This window comes from Epinephelus lanceolatus, chromosome 10, assembly GCF_041903045.1.
Source record: "Epinephelus lanceolatus isolate andai-2023 chromosome 10, ASM4190304v1, whole genome shotgun sequence".
Taxonomy (NCBI): Eukaryota; Metazoa; Chordata; class Actinopteri; order Perciformes; family Serranidae; genus Epinephelus; species Epinephelus lanceolatus.
The window spans coordinates 36,494,444-36,517,283 of record NC_135743.1 but is presented as its reverse complement, the minus strand read 5'-3'; the positions used below and the strand labels follow the sequence as shown (position 1 = coordinate 36,517,283).

General features: G+C 40.4%; 2 protein-coding genes across 3 annotated transcripts in view; one reads left to right on the top strand and one right to left on the bottom strand.

The window, feature by feature from the left end:
• Positions 1–57: 57 nt before the first annotated feature.
• rgs22 (regulator of G protein signaling 22) lies at positions 58–21,892 on the top strand. Its single transcript, XM_078171990.1, has 24 exons — positions 58–324; positions 411–439; positions 549–611; positions 694–876; positions 982–1,067; positions 2,511–2,692; positions 2,806–3,538; positions 3,768–3,929; positions 4,165–4,351; positions 4,881–4,982; positions 5,168–5,269; positions 6,827–7,021; positions 7,607–7,699; positions 8,059–8,249; positions 8,516–8,678; positions 12,196–12,360; positions 15,273–15,341; positions 16,019–16,177; positions 18,043–18,222; positions 18,301–18,489; positions 18,645–18,785; positions 19,094–19,193; positions 20,744–20,851; positions 20,940–21,892. The coding sequence occupies exons 1-24, from the start codon at positions 303–305 to the stop codon at positions 20,966–20,968; spliced, it is 3,633 nt and encodes a 1,210-aa protein (XP_078028116.1). The 5' UTR covers positions 58–302; the 3' UTR covers positions 20,969–21,892.
• vps13b (vacuolar protein sorting 13 homolog B) overlaps positions 21,307–22,840 on the bottom strand; it is a 354,297-nt gene continuing 352,763 nt past the window's right edge. For both annotated transcript variants that reach the window (XM_078171989.1, XM_078171988.1), the window contains one exon: positions 21,307–22,415. In XM_078171989.1, coding sequence (XP_078028115.1) covers positions 22,167–22,415 — 249 coding nt within the window. In that variant the 3' untranslated portion in view covers positions 21,307–22,166. The remainder of the gene's footprint in view (positions 22,416–22,840) is intronic.

Sequence of the window (22,840 nt, the reverse complement as noted above, 5' to 3'; positions counted from 1 at the left end):
TACAGATAGTTATAGTAATGTACTTTATGTGAATACCTTATAGAATAAAGTAATTTTTAGGTCTCAAGCTGCAACACAGACGGAAACACTAACTTGCCTTTGTTTCTCTCTGGGCTTCTCTAGTTAAACTTTTACCGCCCCCTGTGTTTTGAAAATGAGTCCACTTCCATAGCAACCTGCAGTGTGTCTGTAATTACACTGAGAGGTTTGTGGTCGAGTGTTCAAATGTGACTGCCTGGCTCGACTTTCTGGACAGCTAGTTTGATAAACCTGTACAGGCATTTGTGTTTTTGAAGTGAACAATGTGTGGAGTAATTTCAACAGGTAAGAGCTGTACTTTTAAGAAATTTTAGTTTACTTTTTGGAGCTAATGTTGGTTTGGTAACTAAAGTTTTACTTTGTATTTGAAGAGTTTTCCCATCTAACTGCTGGCAATTTTGTAAGTATATGTTTTGATTATTAACACTTAATAACTTTGTCCATGTGTAACAGAACTTTGAGTTGAGCAAAATGTCTTCACATAGTGTTTATTCTTTATCTCCATGCAGGAGAACTGCCTTGCCTCTGATGATGTTTTGGCTCACTTCTTTAATGATTTCCTAACTCTGCCAGTAAGGAAGTCCTGATGTATAAATGTAGCATATCTTTGACAAAACGTCCACACCCTTCTAACACCCTTGAATCTTTGTCTAGTCTTTCCCAGAGGCTTTGTTGTACAACCAGGAGACTGGGCAGTTTGAGATAGTGAGTGAGGCGGCTGAGTTTGTCTCCAGAAGAATCAGATCAGTCTTATACCGCAGCAAATCACAAGTCCTTACCGGTGACCCCACAGTGCTGGCCAGAACCCCTCCAGTAGACAACCATTACACTGTCTGTGTAAGTAGTGAATAATTCCTTTATGTGGAGATCAACAGTTGAACATCTTTGGTTTTGAAGATTTAGAGGTCTGACTTGAAGGACCTGTCTCCCTGACCTTTGCAGTGTCTGGACAGAGAGCAAGGAATTCAGTGGATCTTGAAGGAGAGATTGCCCTTTTTCCTTCAAAGTGACTGCTACAATGAATACAGGTAGTACACATATTGGGTGATTTGTTTTTGGACCTACTACATGTACAAAACAAAAGTTGTTCCACCTCTACACTCTGCATTGGTTTTAGTAGTGCATAGTTCTATGTTATTTATATCATGTTAGTGACGTGCTATTATATTATTACTGAACTTATTGTTCAATTTTTATCATTCATTTGTGAAATTATTATCAGACCCAGGTTGTGCTTCTAATAGCCCCTACAGTTTCTCTCTTTATTTGCTGACTTAACTGTCATGGCCTCAGCTCTGCTACAACCTGAAAAATACTTTATACAAACCTAGAGCTTCAAGATTGTTTGCTTTAGTTAGCTGCGACTGTACAATATTTTCTCAGTTATTCTGGTATAGCAGCACAGTGCGGCATACCGATATTAGCTTTTTGTGACAGTGTTTAAAGGGAAAGTTCACCCTTAATTCAAAAATACATATTTTGCCTCTTGCCTCTTACCTGTAGTGTTATTATCAATCTAGATTGTTTTTGTGTGAGAGACTTCGGGCGGAGAAATGTCTGCCTTCTCTCCAATATAATGGAACTGGATGACACTCAGTTTGTGGTGCTCCATGTGCCAAAAAATACATTTAACAAACTGAACAGCAATGTCTCTTTTCAGAGCTCATGGTTTGATTACTCAAGATAATCCACAGACCTTGTTGTGAGCAGTTTCATGGAGGAACTATTTTCTGACTTTAACTACATCTGCCAACTGTATCACCACACAGATACAAATACTGCAACTACTGCTAGGTCAGCTAGCATTACTGAGCTAGCCAACTCAGCTGGGGATTAATGTTTTTATCTCACGTTGTCATGAGCATGTGTCTCTCGTCAGTGAGTTGATGCACAATTCCTACTGCACGATAATACACTTGCTGGGTGTAGTTTGGTAGAAAGAAGATACTTCCTCCATCAAACTGCTCACAGCAAGGTCTGTGGATTATCTTGACTAACTGGGTCATGACTTCTGGAAAGAGACATCGCTGTTGAGTCTTTCAAGTGTATATTTTTTTGGCACTTGGAGCACCACAAGCTGTGTGCTATCTAGTTCTATTATACTGGACAGACAGCAGACATCTCCTCAGCTGATATCTCCAGCACTTGGCAACTCACACTGAATTAATCTAGAATGAAAACTGCGCTACAGGTAAGAGGAATTGGTGTAATTTTAATCTTGGGGTTAACTGTCTCTTGAAGATCAGTTGCCCTCCTGCCCTACTATCTTGTGTGAGGCCTTAGTCAGTCATCTGATCTGTGGAGGGATGGGGCCCTGACGCTTACTTACAACCTACACATACATGCTGTGATGCAGAAATAACAATAGCTAAGTTTGTTGATTCCATTTATTGTAGCATGAGTGCTTAAAAAAAGACAAATGCTTGTGTTGTCCTTGACTGGTAGTGTATCTTTTTTCTTTTCTTTCCCAGACTAGCCAAGTTGTTGTTTCAGAGGAACCCAATCTTCCCAATCCAGAGGTGGAAAGGCAGTTCAGGTCGAACCACCTTGTCAGCCCCACAACTGCATTTTCCCTCCCAATCTGACGAGGAAAATAACAAGTTCCTAAAAGTCCTAACATGCTCACATTCTCAAGACATTTCAGCTAAACAAGGTATTTATCTGAGTGAGTTTCCATTTGCTCATGTATGTTTGCTGTATGTGTGTGCAGACTGAATTCTAGTTATGGAGGTAACAACTCTTACCTTCTCTTTCCTCGCTGTTCAGGGTCAGTGGGGTTGCACAATGTTAGGAGTCTACACTCTGGCCAGAAGAAACATATCATCACAGAATGCAGGGAATCATCCAGATGTTTCTCCGGCTGTTCTGAGCCAGAGAACCCATGTATCTTTTCCTCTTTGTCCTCCTCATGTTCCTTGTCTTTTAACCTTATAAGTGAGAGAACCCAGGAACTTCAGACCTCACAACCAGACATGAGGCTCTACTTCACTGAGCCATCAGCTTGCCAGAATTATGAGTCTTCTGAATTACAGCTGGAGAACCTGGCTGCCAAAGTTGTTAAACAGGTGCTTAACAATGCACTGTGTGCGATGGATGCTCAGAGCCAGGCAAACACATCTGACCGTTCCAGCAAATCAGGAGACCAGACAAACTGTGCCAGCACAGACAGATCCTGTGAATGTAAAGTTTGCCAGCACTCGGCTGATGGAGGCAAAGAAAGGTTGGGGGGAAAGAAAGAGAAAGTTCAAGAAGGCAAGAGTGGGAGTGGAGTTAAAGAAAAGACGGAGTGGTTTAATAAGAACAGGGAGGTGGGGAGCAGAGGCACAGACCAGGAAAATATCCTTGATATTTGTTGCCATGGTACCTGTTGCCATGACAATAGACCAGGCCTGGATGAGTTGAAGGACTTTTTGCAAGGAACGCCAGGAGAGAAACTTCTTAACCTCTGGATGGATATAGAGAGACTGAAAACTACACAGAACAGACAGCGGAAGAACCGGTAAACATTACATCATAAAACTCAGTTGTCATTCTGGTGAAATAAACTTGGTCTTTTTTACCGTTGATACGAAATCTAACAGCCTCTGTTTAACCACCATGGTTTGATATTGAAGTAATAACTCTTTGGATGGCATCTGCAGCTATAAAAAGAAAAAGGAATGGTACTTGTATTTTGGAAATGTATGAATACATCTGATAGAAGCAATGTAATGTGTTATTTTAATCAGAAATTTGGTCCTGATGAGGAGCCGGTACCTGCTGAGCAGCAGCCAGAGCAGTCTCAATGTGGAGCTGCTCTCCAGACTGGGACTGACTACCTCCCCCTGCTGGACAGAGGAGAAACTGCACTCAGTTCAGCCCTGCCTCACTGAGTCTCTGCTTTCCTACTGGTGAGACTCACAATTTGCAGTATTGTGTGCAATGTTTATAGGTTTTGTGTGTCCATACATATGACTTTCTACTTTACTTTTTTTGATAGACTACATATAATGTAAGGCAATAACCTTTGCACTTGCCATCATATGATAATAAGATAGATCATAGCATGCTGTTCTGTAATTTTACACATAGGTTTAAGTCTTTGTATAAATGTCCTTGGTAATTCTCTCTCCCCCTCTCCCACAGGGTTCCTCGGTTCTGGACGTCCCAGTATGTTCAGGACGACCGTGATGACTCCCCTCATCTAGAGCTGTGGACAGAGTGCTGTGCTATCCCTCTATCAGACATACAGCCCCACCATGGTTCTATGACTCTGCCTCCCCTCGGCCCTGACACGTGTCTGCCCCAGTCCACCCACGCTGTCCATACACAGGTAGGAATATTACAATATGATACCACTTGGTGCATGAAACTTTTGGGGAAAAGAAACCTCCGAAGCTACACGTGAAACAAAGCAAAAACAAGAGAATGAAGTTCTTACTGTCTGTGTGGTCCACCTTGTGATTTCATTGGCAGCAGGTGGGCTCACTGCCTGACATGCAGTCATGTATTTTGGCTGCTATAGTTCTAAGTGGAACTGAAATGATTAGTCAGTTAATCAGTTGATTGATGGAAAATCAGTAGCAAATACTGTAAGTCATTTATCAAACACAAGGATTTGCTACATTTCTCTGGCTTATATTATTAACTTGAATATCTTTGGATTTTGGATCAGGCAAAACAAGCTATTCAAGATGTCACCTTTGGCAGTGGGAAATTGTTATAGGCATTTATCACTGTTTTTTGCACATTCTAATAACTTAACAATGAATTGTTAAAAAATAATTGTCCGATTAAGCAATGATGGAAATATTTTTTTTTCTGTTTATGTATTTCACCAGTTATATTTTAGCAGAAGTCAGTTACTGAGCAGCAGAAGAATGGAAAAGATGATACTGGCTCTTTGTGTTGACTCGTATGCCGGCTTATACTTCACAAACTTCTGTGAACAATCTGGAAACCAGGTACAATAGCAGCTACTGAATTGTTTGCACTTTTATACAGTCCATCACAGTTAAATATGATTGCAAATTAAAACATAATCATTATCGTGGAACAATAACATCTCAAGTGTACTTTTTTTTTTTAAATTTGATGTGATAATCACAGTCCATGATGACAGGTTAGTGAGGTTCTTTTCTTGTCTCAGCTTTGGGAGAATGCCGTTAACTTTTGGACTGACCTGCAGCACTACCATGAGCTGTTCTATCAGGATGGACTGGACCCCTACAGAATACAGAGAGAGGCACAGGTCGGCACACACACACACACTCTCAAACAAACACAAGATCAAGACCAAAGTTGTTCTGCTAAAAGTCTCACTTGGGGGTGTCCTACGTTCATCTCACACCAACTAAAAATCTCTGATTCCAGCTTCTTAAATATGAAGATTTTCTGGGTTCTGTTTTTTGCTGTTTGACAGCAAACTGAATATGTTTGGGTTGTGGACAAAACAAGACATTTAAGGACTTAATTTTAGGGCTTTGGGAAACCCTTATCATTTTTTTATCAATTCTGCCATTTCATAGACCAAATAACTAATCATTTAACTCAGAAAACAGTCAACAGATTAATTGACGATAAAAACAATCGTTAGTTGCAGCCTAGAGGAGAAGGAGGCATTGTTTTTTCCACAAAGCAATAATCCATGAAGAATTTTCTCATTTTACAAATAAATGCAATGGTTAGTCAGTTGGTGTGTGGTATGACAGTTTGAGTATTTTTGCAGTTTCAGTTTTAGACTAAGTGGATTTGATAAGATGTCTCCACTTGGAGTCGAGTCTAGGCTGTTTCCGCAGATAGTTTCTGGTACCTTGGTGCGTCTGTCGGGGTTTTCCTGTCATGAAATACTCCTCTTGTATAACTTTGCTTTTCCGTTTGCCAAGAAATAACAACACTCTATTCAAGGCATTAAATTGCTCATGATTTCGGGATTTTTTTCTGAGGTTTCTTCTCAAATTTAGCTGCCAAGGCCAACTGTGAAACATCAAACCAATTTCAAATAATAAAAAATAGGTACATTTGTGTAACTCATGTTTTCTATGGAAAAAATAAGTTATAGCTAATTCAAAACTTTAATTAAGATGCTTACTCATGCGGTGGAATACGATATCCAGAGAGATAAAGAGGCCTCTTTTAGAAAGGACGCCAGGAAAAAGAATGAATCACAAAGAATTAAAGCTGCAGAGAACAAAAAAATAAAAAATAAAAAAAAAGTATAAAAAGCTACCAGTTATAAAATACCAAAGCAATGAAAAAGAGATTGAACATAACATTTAATGTTACCCTCCCTTTTACTCACACACCTGCTCACCACACTCTGCTGTTTGCGTGCTGTCTTGGCCTGCCACTCCCGTTCCCCTCTCTGCTTCTCTCTGCCCTCTTTACCCCTCACTAAGTGGAGAAATTTAAACGCCCATAAAAACAAGTGAGTCAGACCCCCCCAGCTCTGCGCCAGTCCAGTCACCCAGAACCACCCTGTCTGGCTACAGCTGGACCAGGGAGGAAAGCTGAGTGGAGCGGTCCAGAATACCTCACAGTGAAATCTGTTTTCCTTCAGTTAACCTTTAGTTCACCAAAGGAATGACATTTAGATGGTCTTTCCATCGTGCCGTGGCCAAGAGGGTTAAATGAGTGACATTTATGTGGTGTGATGGCAGCAGTGATGAGAGATAGTGAATATTGTGTATGAGAGCACTGAACAATAGTGATGATGGAAGTGATGGTGGTTGCAAGGAGAAATGTTTCTACAGTGATGACACTTTTATGAGCTTCTCTTCTCTTCTCTTCTCTTCTCTTCTCTTCTCAGCTCCTTTACTCCACCTATCTCTTCAGCTCTGCCAAGAGGAGTATCAGTGTTGATGAAGACATCAGAAGAGAGGTGTATGACCAACTGATGCCCGCTTTTGAGGAGCTGTTTGACAAGGTTGAGGAACACGTACTGAATATCCTGCTGGAGCCATGGACACTGTTGGTCAGCAGGGACAAAGAGTCCTTCCAGAAGGTAACCACAGTGTATTTACAGTTTGATTCACTTCCCTTTTATGTAGAGAAAGTGGGTTTTCTTATATGTACAGGTTAGCTGGCACAGTGGTCGACAGATGAGAGAAATTGGCTTTCAGATGGATAAACTTCCTTGTTTTGACGAGCTCTACTGACATGATATGCAACACTCAGACATCTGGCCCCACTGAGGAAAAAGAGGCTTTCTCACACAATTACACAATGAAAATATCCAGTCAGTCTGTACAATATTCATATGTGCAGCAACATAAACATGTTTAGAGTTATTTGTAAGGTTTTCAGGCTTTAGGGCTGCAACTAACAGTTTTCAGTATTGATTTATCTACCAATTGTTTATTTGTATATTTGTTAGGTCTATGAAACATCAGAACACAGTGAAGATCACAATGTTAGCACAAGGTGATGTCATTAAATGCCTTGTTTTGTCTGACCAACTGTTCAAATATTGATAAATGATGAATTGATTATTAAAGTAGTATCTGATCAATTTTCTTTTGATTGACTACCCAATTAATCAACAAATCGTTGCAGCTGTAACTGGCTTTATGTACTTGTGTGTGTCCAGGTGCGTGTGCAGGAGGAGGTGCGCTTCATCAACAGTCCGGAGTATAGGGAACTCCAAAGTCTGCACGAGAAATCCGAGTGCCGACTGAAACAGGTCAGCCAGCATCCACGAGTTCCACAGATTTATAAAACATTGGTCCATAGTTAATAGCCAATAAACACACACCTGTGAGCATAAACCAGCTTATGTCAATAATGTGAAAATGGCCTCCCTCCAGTATTTATGTATTGCTTAGTAACTATGTTGGTTATATACTGGTCCAAGACTATATTACTTGGCCTTAACGTGCCATTTAAAATAGTGTCATACTGCGGTGACTTAAGTACATCTGAGGGTAGTATTAGGTGATGTGGAAATATCTCTGTTAAGACTTTTGTACCACACCTTATTTTTCTCTTTCTTGCTCCATCTCTGTCTCTTATTCTCTCCCTTCTGCCGCTGCGTCTCTACAGGTGGAGCAGAGTGGTTCCATGCTATTTCGCTCTCCTAACACACCTTCAACTCCCTCCTCAAAGGGCCCCCAGGCATCTGACTCTTGGTCCAGAGTGTCTCCAAATTACCAAGGCTATCGTCTAGGTTCCTTACTTCGTCACCGCCATGAAATTGGGCACTTTATGTCCTTCCTAAAGAATCAGGATGCCAGGTGAGCAGCAGTATAACCACATACTTGGTATATCAGACATTTGTCCTTTGTTCAGACTCATGTGCCCTGCTTTACTCAAATATGTATATACAACAGATTTAAAGCATGACACTGTGCCTGACTTGTACAATGTGTGTCATATTCACATTAAAGTGAAATGAATGCAGTATGAAAATACACACAAAAATGTGTGTGAGATGTATACAATGCACTGAAGTTAATGTAAGAATATCATGGTTGTTGTGAACATGTGTGTTTCTGCTCAGTATCCATCTGACATGCTGGCTGGATCTGGAACAATACAGAAGGACTTCTCAGAAGGATGAGGCTGTCAGACAGGAGAGATCGTCTCATATTGCAACCAAATACCTCAACAGGAAGTACTTCTTTGGCTCTGACAGCCCCGCCACAACGGAGCAACAGAATGATGTACGTCAGTCAATCATGTGATATATGAAAATACAATATGTTCGGTTTTATTGGGAAACGTACTCATTTTTGCATCTCCGTTGGAATTGAATTATTGTCAGCTTCCTGGGAAAGCATTAGAGAGGCAGCAGCAGAAACATGGTGCCCATGACATGACAATCCTAAACTGGGATGTGAGCTCCAGCTGAGGCTCAACATCCAGATTTGATAAACAGAGGCTGCTGCGGCTCTCACACAATTTCCCATCTGCCTTCGTTGGCATCATGCAGACTTCACGCTGACAGCTCTGACAGCAGGGTGTCGGTGGGATGAGAGGACATGGTTAGAATTAAAATGAGAAGAAGAAGAGTGTGGTTTGGATCCAGAAACGCAAAGAAAACCAGCTCCAGTAACAATGACAGTAGGATGAAATCTCTCCTGACATTTATAGTCTGAGATTAGGTTTCTGGATTCTAGGATTACTGCAGGAGGGCATGCTGTGTAGAGCTAGGATGAGTAGATAGGACACAGAGCGGTGAGCCTTAATATGTCTTTTAGGACAACAGAGGTGGTTGCTATGTAGTATTTCTTATACAGTATCAGATATGAGCATTATTTCATATGAATAGAACAGTGGTTCCCAATTTTTTTTCCTTTTTTTTTCTGTGACATACCCCCACAGCCCTGCCAGATAATCGCATACACCCCTTCATCCATATCACTGCATTTTAAATGTTGTTGGATTCAATTGAATTGATTTGAAACTGGATTTTATTTAACATTATTAATTATATTAAGCAAAAGTGTTTAGGTCGGTTTGGTCATTTCCATTTGTAACACTACCACTTGTGGCAGAAGCTAACTATTTCAGATGTGTAATACTATTTAAACTTCGTATCCAATACATTGGACGCTAGCTGTTTCAACTATTTATTCAAGACATTTAGTTAACTATTTCAAATGTGTTATACTTTATTTCATCCATGTATCCAATACGTTTAATGCAAGCTAGTTTTCGACAATTACGTTTAGCAACTTTTTCAAATGTTGGTCCGTTGTTTGTAGTTGGGGTTACTAAAACAGAATGCAATGATTTCCAAAAGCTTTTTGACCTATATTCAATTGAGTACAATCGAAATACAGTATATTTAATGTTCAAACTGATACACTTGATTGTTTTATGTAAATAGTCACTAATTCCGAATTTGATGACTGCAACATGTTCTAGAAAAGTTGGGACAAGAGCATGTTTACCACTGAGTGACATCACCTTTTATTTTAACAACACTTAGTAAGTGTTTGGGAACTGACAACACTAATTGTTGAAGTTTTGAAAGTGAAATTCTTTCTCATTCTTACTTGTTATACAACTTCAGTTTCTCAACAGTCCGAGGTCTCTGTTGTTGTATTTTGTGTTTCATTATGCGCCACACATGTCCAATGGGAGACAGGTCTGGACTGCAGGCAGCCCAGTGTTGTACCTGCACCCTTTTACTACAAAGCCACGCTGTTGTAACATGTTCAGAATGTGGCACATTGTCTTGTATGTACCTTTCAGCGTTCATGGTGCCTTCACAAGTGACCCATGATGCCATGGGCACTAACACATCCCCTACCATCACAGATGCAGGCTTTGAACTTTGTGTTGGTAACAATCTGGATGGTGCTTCTTCTCTTTAGCCTAGAGGACAGGACGTCCATGGTTTCCAAAAACAATTTGAAATGTGGACTCGTCAGACCACAGCACACTTTTCTACTTTGTGTCAGTTCCTCGCAGGTGAGCTCGGGCCCAGAGAAGTCAGCAGTGTGTCTGGATGTTGTTGTTGTTGTTGTTGGATGGTAGAGTCTTAACATATATTTGTAGGTTTCCAAAGTGCTCCCGAGCCCATGTAGTTATATCCTTTGTACAATCAGGTTGATTTTTTAATGCAGTGCAGTCTGAGGGGTCAAAGGTCATGGCCATTCAGGGCTGGCTTTCAGCCTTGTTCCCCATGAGCAGAGATTTGTCCAGATTCTCTTCTCTGAAGCTTTTGATAATATTATGGATTGTAGATGGTGAAATCACTTAATGCCTTGCAATTGGATGTTGAGAGTTCTCAAACTGTTGGACTGTTTGCTTGTGAACAACGATATGTTTCAAGGATGCCCCTTTATACCCAGTCATGACACTTCAGTCTTTTATCACTTAACCTGTTTACATGTGGCATGTTCCAAACACATGTTTTTTGAGCATTCAACAACTTTCCCAGTCTTTCGTTGCTCCTGTCCCAACTTTTCTGGGACGCATTAAAGGCATCAAATTCTGGATGAGTGTATATTTACAAAAAACCCCAAACATTTAAGTTGATCAGTTTGAATATTGAATATCCTGTCTTTGAACTGAATTCAATTGAATATAGATCATAAAAAATTTGCAAATCATTGCATTCTGTTTTTATTCACATTTTGCTCAAGTTTTTTGGAATTGGGGTTGTATTTTAACCATTTCAGCAATTGACCCATTACATTTAGATGACTATTTTCATTTATTCATTAGTTTTAGCTAGGTATTTCAACATTTACAGACTGGTCTGAACATTGTGAATTTAATTTTCAGACTTCTCACTTGCTTGTTAACTAGTTTTCACGCACTCGATCACAACAGCCAGTATTCAGGTTTTTATTTCTTCCTTTTTGAAAAAAAAAAAAAAAAAATTGCTGAGCTACTTTTCCACATGACCCCCGCCAACTGGTAAATACCCTTGGTTAGTAATCACTGCTATACAGTATTTTAAAGTAATGGCCATTGAAGAACCCTGGTTTCAGAGTGTCCTTGATGCAGACTGGGTTAAGAGAGAAACATAAAGTGTACTTATTGACATCACTTCAACTCTGGTGCATGACCTTTGTCATTTGTCACCCTCATCTCATAAATACCATCAAAATAATGATTCTAACTGTGTATTTGAGTGAAGATGCCAATTCTAGTGCTTCTAACTCTGTAGCATTGGGCCTGGCTGCCGCTCTTGCATCTCAGCATTGGTTCTTGTCTGCGTGAGCGATGTAGAGAGACTGACAGCTTTACTGCTTTGGCCCTTCACTCTTTCAATCACTCAGTCATCCAGTCACAGATTGGCCTCCTTTCATCTGCTGACTCCCACTCCAATGGCACGACTGGTTCTGATTTCTGAAGCCTGTGTGTGAGTGTATGTGTGCATGCATGGCTGTGTGCGTGCAAAATGAGATGAGAGAAAATATAAAAGATATAAATAGGCAGACATGGCCAGATCAATGTATGAGGACAGAAAGCAGGCAGGGGAGATGAAGAGAACAGAGGGATTGTGGGAATGATGAAGAACACAGCAGGAGTCAGGAATGAGAGGGGTTTTCAGTGGAGTTTCCCACTGTGGGCAGGTTTTTTTTTTTTTTTTTGAGTCTGTCTTCCTCATATGTTCTTTATGTTTTTAGATATCTTTAGCGTTCATATCAAATACATTAACACACACAACCATCTGCCTCTACTGGGTCTTTGACTGCATCTTCTTCTGTGTGTGTACAGATACTGCGTCTGGCAGGTGGGCTGGAGCGTTTGAAGCTAGAATGTCTCTCGAACCCCGTCGTTGTGGAGATCCAGGACATCATCAGGAGTCACATTGAGAAACAATGGCTGCCTCTGTTCCTGTCCACAGCAGAGTTCACAGAGAGAGTGAAAGACAAACCAAAGGTGGACATCCTGATTCTTAACACTAACATAAGCAATTGGTCATCTCAGTGCAGAAGTTGTTTAAAGGTCCAGTGTGTAAGATTTAGGGGGATTTAGTGGCATCTAGTGGTGAGGATTTTACCACCTGCTGAATCATCTACAGAGGTCTCTTCCTCTTCAAAATAAATGGACCTGGTGATTAAAACCACAAAAAACACTGAATAAAGCTGTTTCACTTTTAAAAAATCAGGGTTTTTCCAAGGCTCAAGTCATAGAGGGGCTGCTAACTATGGTGGATGACGTGAAAATGTGGGTGGCCCTATCTAGAGCCAGTGTTTGGTTTGTTTGTTGTGGGCTATGGTAGAAACCTTGTGATGAACATGGCGATCTCCGTAGATGAGGACCCGCTTCCCGTGTGGATATAAACGGCTCATTGTAAGGTAACAAAAACACAAAAATTCTTATTTTTGGGTGATCATACACTAAAGACAGACAACTTTAAAAGCTTTTAAAAGCAGACAATAATTAGACTGTTTGGGAAATAGGCTTTTTTTGCAAGGCCGCAGTCAACAGCCAGTTAGCTTAGCTTAGCATAAAGACTGGAAACGGTTCTCCTGGCCCTGTTCAAAGTTTAAAATTGGGATCTCTGTAGCTCACTAATTAACATGTTATATCTTGATGTAATCCATACCAAAAAAAAACCAATGTTTAAAAAGCTGTGGTTTTATGGGGGATTATATGGTGGGCTGTTTCTTGGTTCTGAGCAGTTGCCAGTAAACCAGCAGAGACTTTAGGAAGTTACTGGTCCCAGCCAAGAAAAAGTCCCACGCTTCAGTTTCTCTATGGATTGCACAAACAAGATGCTGACTATGTATTAATTAGTGAGATTTAGAGGAGCTGTTAGGAAGATTTTGTTACAATTGGACAGAGCCAGGCTGCTGTTTCCCTCTATTTCTAGTCTTTATGTTAAGATAATAATTTTGCTGGTTTATTGGCTGCTGGCTGTGGCTTAATGTTTAATGGACAGGCTTAAGAGTGACATTAATCTCCTTACCCAAGTCTCAGCAGGAACAGGACTAAGGGTATTTCCCTAAATGGCAAACTATTGCTTTGGGTAGTTCTAAAGCACTTAAGTTACATCAGGTTTGAGATATCAGGTAACAGTTTTGTATATAACGACCACATTAAAATGCTTTTGGTGGAGGTGAGCATTTGTTCAAATCAGTGTCATGTATCTGTGGTAATCAGGTTAGTGGATACATGCACATACAAGTGAAATGAATTTTACTGATTGAGTATTATCTGTGACGAATACCAATACTAATCAACTAATCAATTTCCTAGTCAGTGTTCTATTAGTTGTATTATACTAGCAGTGCAAGACAGACATCAACCTATCAGGACCAAGCATGAAAGCAAGATTCAAAGTGGTAACGTTATTGTATGGAGAACACTACAAACATATAAAATAGTTTAGTTAGAGCAAGAACAACCTTGCAAATAAAATATAACAATATTCTTGCTCAGACTTTCTGCATCACTTATACAGTAGGTCCCCTTGTAAAATAAAAAAACAAAAACACAACGCTATAGACGAGCCTACAATACGCACTACTGTAATTGCACAGATTAGTTTGGTGACTTTCATGTAAAGGTTTAGCTCAACAAGTTGGACAAAGTGCATTTGTGACATATTCCTCAGCTGAGAATCTGTATCGCTAATGGATTGACATGGACTATACAGTGACGTTTATCAAACCATCATAAGTTACCTCGGTTGGAAAGGGCTGTCTGTTTTGGGAAAAAATGGAGTGGATAAGCTGGACAGGATGAATGAGATTATGCTGCACGAGTTGTGCGAGGGTTTGATGACAGGTGTTTTGATCTAGTTTTGCTTTTTTTAAACGCGGACCCCAATGACTTCAATTCATAAAGACTTTTTTCTGTGTTTGGATTCTTTGTTCAATGGAGGCATGCGAGAAAAACAAGGTTTTCTTCAGGAATTCAACATAACACAGGATGAGTAATTGATAAACAAATGGTCATTTAGGGGGTTGAGTATTCCTTTAAAGTCATCAGTGAGTAAGTCATTAGATGTCAGACATTATGGACACCATGCTCATGGACAGTATTTGCACAGAGGTTCATGCGGCTGTCATAATGATATGGAAAAGTATATACATTATTGTAGGATTAAAAACAATGATCTTTAGGTTTTGATGTGTTCCAACTTGTTTAGGTTTATAAATGATAGCTTTTGTTACTCTTTAAATGTCCTCAGCCTTTCTATACATAACACATGGCCATCATTGAGCAGGATATTTGCCATGTACAGAAATGATTAATCACGTTAATTTTATTTTCCATTATAGCATTAGATCCCTGCTGTATAACGACCTAGAGAGTAAACAGTGATAAGCCAGACACACATTAGTGACTCTGCTATGTGAGAAACCACTAAACACTGTCACTGTTCAGTCGCTCTCTCAGGTTGCCTCATCAGGTGGTAACGCATAAACCGCAGATTCCGCTGCTCTGCCTCATTATGTTATCAAGTTTACGATGTTTTGTCACAAGGATCCTCTCATTAAGTAATGAGAGGTAGACGTAGTTTAGCGTTACACGCTGCAGGAGGAGGTGAGTGGAAGGGTGGAAAAGAGGGTTAAGGTGCGGATGGAGAAGCCGGGGGGTGGGAGACAGATGACATCAGAGGGGTAAACATTGCTTTAAGCGGAGATCAGAGGAAATAGAGCGGAGGAAATAAAGACTGAGGGAAGGTTAAAGGTAAAAGAGGAGAGAGAGCTTTAGTTACTGGCAGTGACAAAGAGCAGCCGAGTGCAGAGCAGGGAGGTTTGAGAGGTGTTCAGTGTCTGTTAATTCTAGTTTACTCAGTTTCTGACTTTTGACCTTTTGTGTGTGTCTGTGTGTGGTAGCCCCAAGCAGCAGACAGGCTCGCACAGCACGTCTACCGTCGACGCAGAACGAGGAGAGAAGCCTGGAAGGTAAGGAGAAATCCTCTGGGGAGGCTGGATATTTTGAATGGAGAGAAATAAGGCATTTCCTGGCCTGAAAGCATGTGTGATTTAGTTCATGACTTGGCTTCGAGCACTGGCTTTGTCAAACACCATTTTGGCCTTGTGGTTAGTATTCCCAAATTGGATCCAGGATAAATAAGATTAAAGCATCAGCATTACTAACCTTCCTTTAATAGTGTTTGGAGTGTTTTCCATGCAGCTCTGTTCCTGTCCTCTCATCTCCGCTCCACAGCAGAACGCAGATATAAAACATGAACATTTCACATTTCAAGCAGGATGATTACAGGAAGGAGTTTTCATACATGATTGTGACTATCGTCTTTATGATCATTATCTCATCATTGGCAAAGAGCAGGTTTTCTGGATAAAGGAGGATCATTATCTCAGTTTTCTGTGAGCTAAGAAAGACTGGAGCTCATAGGTCACAGATCATCTCTACTGCTGTTGTTCAGGAGCGCACTGTACTGTATCCTCTAACACTGACACATTTATAAGGTTTTGTGTTTTGTTATAATGTTTACACATAAGAAGGTGATTACATGTGTTTTATCTATCCCTGAGGGAATTGTCCTCTCCTGAAAAGTTAAACTAACAGCTTACAGTGTCCTTACCACCCTAACATCCTCTGCTGTGTGTCCCTGCAGGCTGAGGGCCTGTGGATGAGTTCCTCCAAAGAGATCCTGTTGTTTCGACGGATCCTTCTCAACCCCGTCACTTGTACGCAGTTCCAGCACTTTGTCTCTCTGAAGGGAGACTTCCTAGAAAATGATGTGCTCTTCTGGCTGGAGGTGCAGAGATATAAGGTACAAGAAGCAAAAACAGCTGGAGGTTGATGTGCTGGTGGGTCACACGGTCTGTGCACCTTTTGACTTTGTCTCATCTTTCCTGTGTGCCTCCATATTAATTTAGGGAATACTTTAAGTCTCCCTCCAATAAAATTTGCTCATTGTTTCTTCACTTGGATGTTTGGGCTTCACTGTGCAGAATGATGTGTGTGCAGTTTGTTTTCACATTCATTTGCCAAAGGGGGGAACGACTTGTTATTATGAACAAGATTTTGTGACGTCACAATGAGTGGTGAGAACCAGACAGTGACATTTGAACAACTTTACAGCACAGCCAAAACAAAAACCACCATCATTGAGCTTTAATATTAAAACTTCATAAACATGTGGATGACGATATACTTAATAAACAGTATTTTGTGTTTAAATGTAAGTGAGTAAGTGTACTTATGTTGTTTTTAGGCTCAAAGAGTTCAGTGTAAAGTCTTTTGGTTTTTGATTAATAACTATGGATTGGTTTATAATTCACAAGTACCCTTTTGGCAGTAGAAGTCGGGAGCTTTCATCTGATAAATAAAACTCAATTTTGACCAAAATGTCACTTACGTTCCACTTGGCCAGTGTACAATGTCGAAACTTGAAACCCCCTGTGCATATACACTAAAAATGGACTTTTTGTTAGTAAAGTAGGAGACATCTTGTATCTAGCAGTTAAACTTTTAAAACTAAAATTGGCATTTTCGTCAATTCTGTATTTTTCAGTGAGTAGTAGGAGAAGTAATCTTAATATGTGAGTTAGTTTTCTTTTATTTTAGAAAAACTATAAGACAAAAATTATTTTACCAAGTAAAATATTTGTATGTATTAAAATGTATGTGTAGGGAATCATTAATGATAAGAAAAAAATCCTGCTCGCTGATGGTATCTTTATGCCTCATCTCAAGGCCCCTAAAAAAAACGTAGTTTCACTTGTATTAGAATTAATAACATAAAATTATTTTTCGATAACATTACATATCCATGACTAAATAAGCAGCCATCAAAGTCAAAGTTTTCTTAAACTCATATTAAACTCCTAATCTTTTTTACCACTCACAAATTCTGCTAATCTGCTTTACCAGGTCTGATTTGATTAGAAGTAATTGACAGTGACCTGGAAACATCAGCAAACAGCCACAAACCATCCTGATTGGTGCGCAGAAATATGTGACATCACCTTTTCCAAATGAGCCCCACTTCAAACCAGTGAGAAAAACACAAATATGGAAATCTCTCATGTGAAATTACAAAAACAGTTCGAACTTTGGCAGAAAAACAGTGTTTATGTAAGATCCCACTGCGTTCAGTAAGCAGTTAATAGGGAAAATATGGGATCTTTAACCTCTGTAGCTGTCTTATCTCAATTCAAAAAATCCATTTGCAAATCTGGAATATCAATTTCAGTGATATTATAAACATATCAGGAGCAGTGGAACTGTCTCCCTACGCTCCAAATCTTGACCTGAGATCCTCAAGCCTACCTGCGCTAGTCGTCCCCAGGTCAAAGCTGGTAACCAAAGGTGACCGGGCTTTTGTCATCAGGGCCCCGACACTCTGGAAGTCTCTACCTGAGGAGATGAGGCTTGCTAGCACATTTCTCATTTTTAGATAATTGCTTCAAATGTTTTGCCTCATTTGCCTTGCCCACTATTTTTCTTAGCTCTTAACGTTGTTTTCAACTATTGTAATTGTATTTTATTGTTTTATTTCCATTCAGTTTGTGAAGCACTGTGTAACCTTGTTGAGAAAGTGCTATACAAATACAGGTATTATTATAAAGTTATTAGAAATAGTTCCTACCACATATTTCATTTGTCCTCTGTCCCCTCTCATCCCGTATGCAGGACCTCTGTCATTCCCACAGCGATGAGGCCACCATCCAGCAGAAGATCTCCACCATCATTAACTGTTTCATCAACTCCTCCATGCCCCCTGCCCTGCAGATAGACATCCCTCCTGAACAGGCCCAGCATGTTCTGGAGAAACGCCACGAGCTGGGCCCTTACATCTTCAGAGAGGCACAGGTAGTGTATGTGTGTAAGTGTATGACTTGTGTATTCCTTCCAGTGTTGCATGTGTGTGCCTTTTATCTGTGTACTTAGATGTCAGTGTTCAGTGCTTTGCTGAAGTTTTGGCCTGAGTTTCAAGAGCTGAGCAGCAGCGTCCAAGAGGAGCAACTTCTTCCTTTGCTGCAAGAGAAACGAGTCAAACACAGAGCGAGAGTACGGCGACAGAGGAGGAAAGAGGAGGAAGAGGAAGAGGAGGAGGAGGATGAGAGAAGAAGAGCTCAGGTGAGGAAACAGTCCACAGAGAGGGAATAAAGGCTGATGAGTGAGCAATAGATGTAATTAAACAACCTAAAACTCTAAAACTACTGCAATAGTGTCGAGAACAAGAAAGAATTTAGTAAAAACTAACTCTATTCAGTCTGACTTGTTTTGTTCAGGAAGAGCTGGAGAGACCAGAGTCCAATTTTGGAGAGGAGGAAGAGATGGATGACGAAGATGAGGTAGAAGAAGAACAAGGGGGAAAAGGTGGAAAAAAACAGTGGAGGACACAGAGCAGAGTGCAGACTCCCACACAGCCGGTAAGGAACAGTCTAAATGTCCTAATGGGGAAACATTATGAATGTAGAGCTGAAGATGTGTTTGTGTAAAATGTATCATATGAAGGGAGCCAAACCAAATTAAATGATTTCCTTTTGATAACTATCTGAAAGCACAACATATTAAAGTAAAAACTGCCGCGATGAAGATAAACTCAATTACAGCATGAAGTCCAAACAAGGCCTCATCAATTCTAACCACAGACTATAAAGGAGAAACTCGATCCCCTAATTGAACCGTTTTTCTAATCACATTGGATTTGACTGGATTTCTGGAAATGTTCCCTTAGTTGTCGTGGTCCTACTCCAAGTATGTGGCAGCTCTGAGGAGAGAGGAGTTGCTGTTGAGGAGACAAAGTCAGCTGGAAGCCTCGTTCTCCACAGCCTCAGGTACACACACACACACACACACACACACACACACACACACACACACACAAATCCCTTAGTCTCTCAGGACCTAGTAAAACACCCATTTCCAGAACGTTTGACTCCTCTCTGCTACTAGTCAGACTAAATGCAGGAAACCAAAACACTGAAATGACATGTAGCTGTTCCCACGGTAAAATCCAAGCTGAATTTCCAGGGCTCTGATATTACCTGGCAGTTGAAGCCAAAGCATTGTCAGACCGACCCCCTCCACATGTCAGAACTGTCTCATTATATAGAACTCTGGCCAAAACAGCCACTTCAGCCTGTCCATTAAGTGTCAATGTTCTGTGCAGGAGTTAGACTGAGCCCACATTGCGTGGACGTGTAAATGAAGCGTGATGCTAACGCAGGAGTTAGTTACAGCCCATAGTGAATGAGGATGAACGGAAATGAAGCATAGCACAAATAGTGTTTTAATGGGATGGTGTAGAGGAGAAATACTGTTAGGATCACAGATGGAGATAATCACTGAGTCCTGCATGGTAGAGACTCAGTATGAGGGCCTGGGTACATGCATTACAAATACAGAGACATGGTCCACACAGTTAAGTTGGGAGTCGTTTGCACGATATAAATATGGCTGCATCTGCACCCTTTAAAGGAATACCTCACCCCCCAAATGAACATTTGTATATCACTTACTCACCCTGTGTTAGATTGAATTTGTGAAGAAAACTTTGTTTTTCTCACGACTCCACTGTGAACAAAGAATCCAAAGACTGAAAAAAATCCCCATGAATTGAAGTCATAGGGGTCCACATATAACAACAACAAAACTGTATCAAAACATCCATTTACTACCTCTCACACAACTTGTGCTGTGTAATCCAAATCTCATTTATCCAGTCGTAGGCTCAGTACTTTCCAAACAGACAGTCCTCTCTGATGGGGAGCTGAACGGAAAGTGAAACTTACCTATGATCTCTGCAAAACCAGACCCCATTGACAAAGACAGTAATTTTACTGCACTAAACATGGGAGCTGCTGGTCTATCGTTGCCTTGATTGATTAGTCAGTTTTTGTTGTTGTGTGACTTTGGTGTTTCATAGGGTTAGTTCGCATTCTCCAAAGTCACACAATAACATAAACAAATGACTCATCAAACAGCCGTAGACCAGCAGCTTCCATGTTTAGTGAGGTAAAATGACTGTTTTTGTCAGTGGAGTCTGGCTTCGAAGAGAGCAGGGATGAATCTCACTTTTAGGTCAGTTCCCTATCAGAAAGTGCCGTCTGTTTGAGAGGCACTGAGCATATGAATGATCAAATGAGACATGGATTATACTGCTGGAGTTGAGAGTTTGTAAACAAATGTTCTGATATGGTTTTGCTGTTGTTGGTAAACATTGACCTCTCTGACTTCAATTCATCAAGAATTAAGTAATTAATTGATATATAATCTTTTGAAGTCTTCCTTTAAGGTAAAAATAACCCTTCTTCTCTGTAAAAACAGCAGCCAACACCATGTTCAAAGACTGCACAAGCAGATACTTTGCACTGTGTCTTTGCAGACTCCGCCTCTGACTGCAGTGTCAAGTCAGCAGACAGTAAACACAGCCGCCAGCCGCTCTCACATCGCTCCTCCAGAACGGACAGTAAACAGTGTAACAGATATAACAGTAAGTGAAGAGTGAAATACCAAAATGTAAACACACAAAGGAGTTTCTTTGCCTCTCAAACTTAACTGGCTCTCATGTTTTACTGCAGGGGGTGTGAGAGCCTGCAACATGAAATAAAACCAAAGTGCAAGAAGTGACTTCATGCCGCACAGCTTTGACACAAACAGATGATGGTGCCTGACACTGTTATCGGAGCGCGATGAGTGAAAACTGAGAGCAGAGCTGCTACTGATATCCTGATGCTGAGGTAGAGGTTTGAGGCTGGGTTTACACATGATGTAAGAATATTTGCATAAACCCTGTGTGACAAACGTCTACTAACTCTAAACAGTTATTTTAACCAATTCTATAGTATGTATCTATAACGCCTGGCTGCACAACATGCATTTTATTTATTTGCCAATTTCAAACTCAATTTTCTTCTTACATAATACACGACAGAATAACACTTAATCATTTTTAATGTTTTTATTAAAATGTTTCTCTATTAATATATTATCCATTTACATACATTGAAGGCATTAGACTTAAACCATATACAGAGCTTAGAGGGACAGCAATATAAAAGGCAACAATAACAACATGTTTGCATCATGAGGGGTTGGCATCCACATAAGGTTACAAAGAACAGTGTTATTGTCAAAACAAGTGTTACATCATCTATAAAAACATTTTGGTTGACAGCCTGTATCACTAATGTCCATCAACGCGTATATAATATTGCACTTAACATTGGCATGAGACGTAGTCACTACATGGAGAATGTAAACACTAAGCTCACTGTGCAGAGTGAAACATTACACACTGTTATGATAGAAATGGAACAGATTAGTTGTGTGTTGTGCATTTCTATCTGCAACACTGACGAGGTTTCACACCGACTGAATGAGCCCTGTTAAGTTGAACACTGTTGGTCCAAGAAGGTTTAAACTCTCATTTGTTTTAGTGTTCACTATAATAATATGTGCTCAGTGAAATGTCTAAGCAGAAGAAATGTCTTAACCTACATGTGTTTCTATGATTAAAACTGATTCTACTCCATCTGATTTTCTCTGTGGCTTTGTGACGAGTCTGTTTGTGCATCAGTAAAAAATACATCTATCAAAGGCAATATCTAAGAATTCTCTACATCCCTAAGGCATGAATGACCTTACTTTAATAAAATAAATTATTTTACCTCAGCAGATATGTTTTGCATAAATGGGCCGTATCTTTTCAGAGCCAAAGTACAGTGTGTTTTTCTTAAGGCTTAATTTATACTGGAACAAAAGGTCTGATCTTGTTTTTGTAGCATAAATCCATGTGTTACTGTGTATTAGTGGAATCCGATGCGTAAGGCTTTGTTCTTGACCATGGTGAATTTGCTGACAAACACCTTGGCGAAGGCGGGATCCACCAGGTAGCAGTAAGACTTGGTGACAGAGGGAGGGGGCTCGGCGAGCGTCACTGGGGGCTGCAGTTGGAGAGAAGCGGCGGAGGGGGAAAGAAACTGGGAGGCTCGTATCACGTAATCCACCAACCGCCGATACTGCTGCTCCGACAGACGCTCACGGACACCGTCACCCTGAAGGAGGACAGACAAATGATTACCAATACACTGGTTCTAATGAAATTAAATCTGCGGCAGGTGGTGCCATCAAGGACACACAGTGCTGTGTTTTGTAAAACTATGTTGTCATGCCAACCAAAAACTACAGCGGCCGTGTTCATCTTCAATCAGACAAAGAAATTAGTGAAAAGAACTGAACCAGTCGTGTAAGAAAAACTTTTGTCTTGCCATGGTTATGATCTAACGTCGTCACCTATAGTGATGTTTAGGTAAGCAGTGCTCAGTCCCTGTCGTGTGTGTGTTTGAGTTTGAGAGACAGAGAAAGAAACAGGTAGGAGAAGGTAGAAGGTGGACTATTGCAGGCAGTGTTTCTGTATGTTATTAATAACTTAACATTATTTGGAACGCTGTGGGACCCCTGGGTTTGACCAGTGCATAAC

Coding starts and splice junctions, on each gene's coding strand:
- rgs22 (XM_078171990.1), top strand. CDS start 303: ATGTGTGGAGTAATTTCAACAG. Junction 3,930..4,164: donor GAGTCTCTGCTTTCCTACTG/GTGAGACTCACA, acceptor CCTCTCCCACAG/GGTTCCTCGGTTCTGGACGT. Junction 4,983..5,167: donor GTGAACAATCTGGAAACCAG/GTACAATAGCAG, acceptor TTCTTGTCTCAG/CTTTGGGAGAATGCCGTTAA.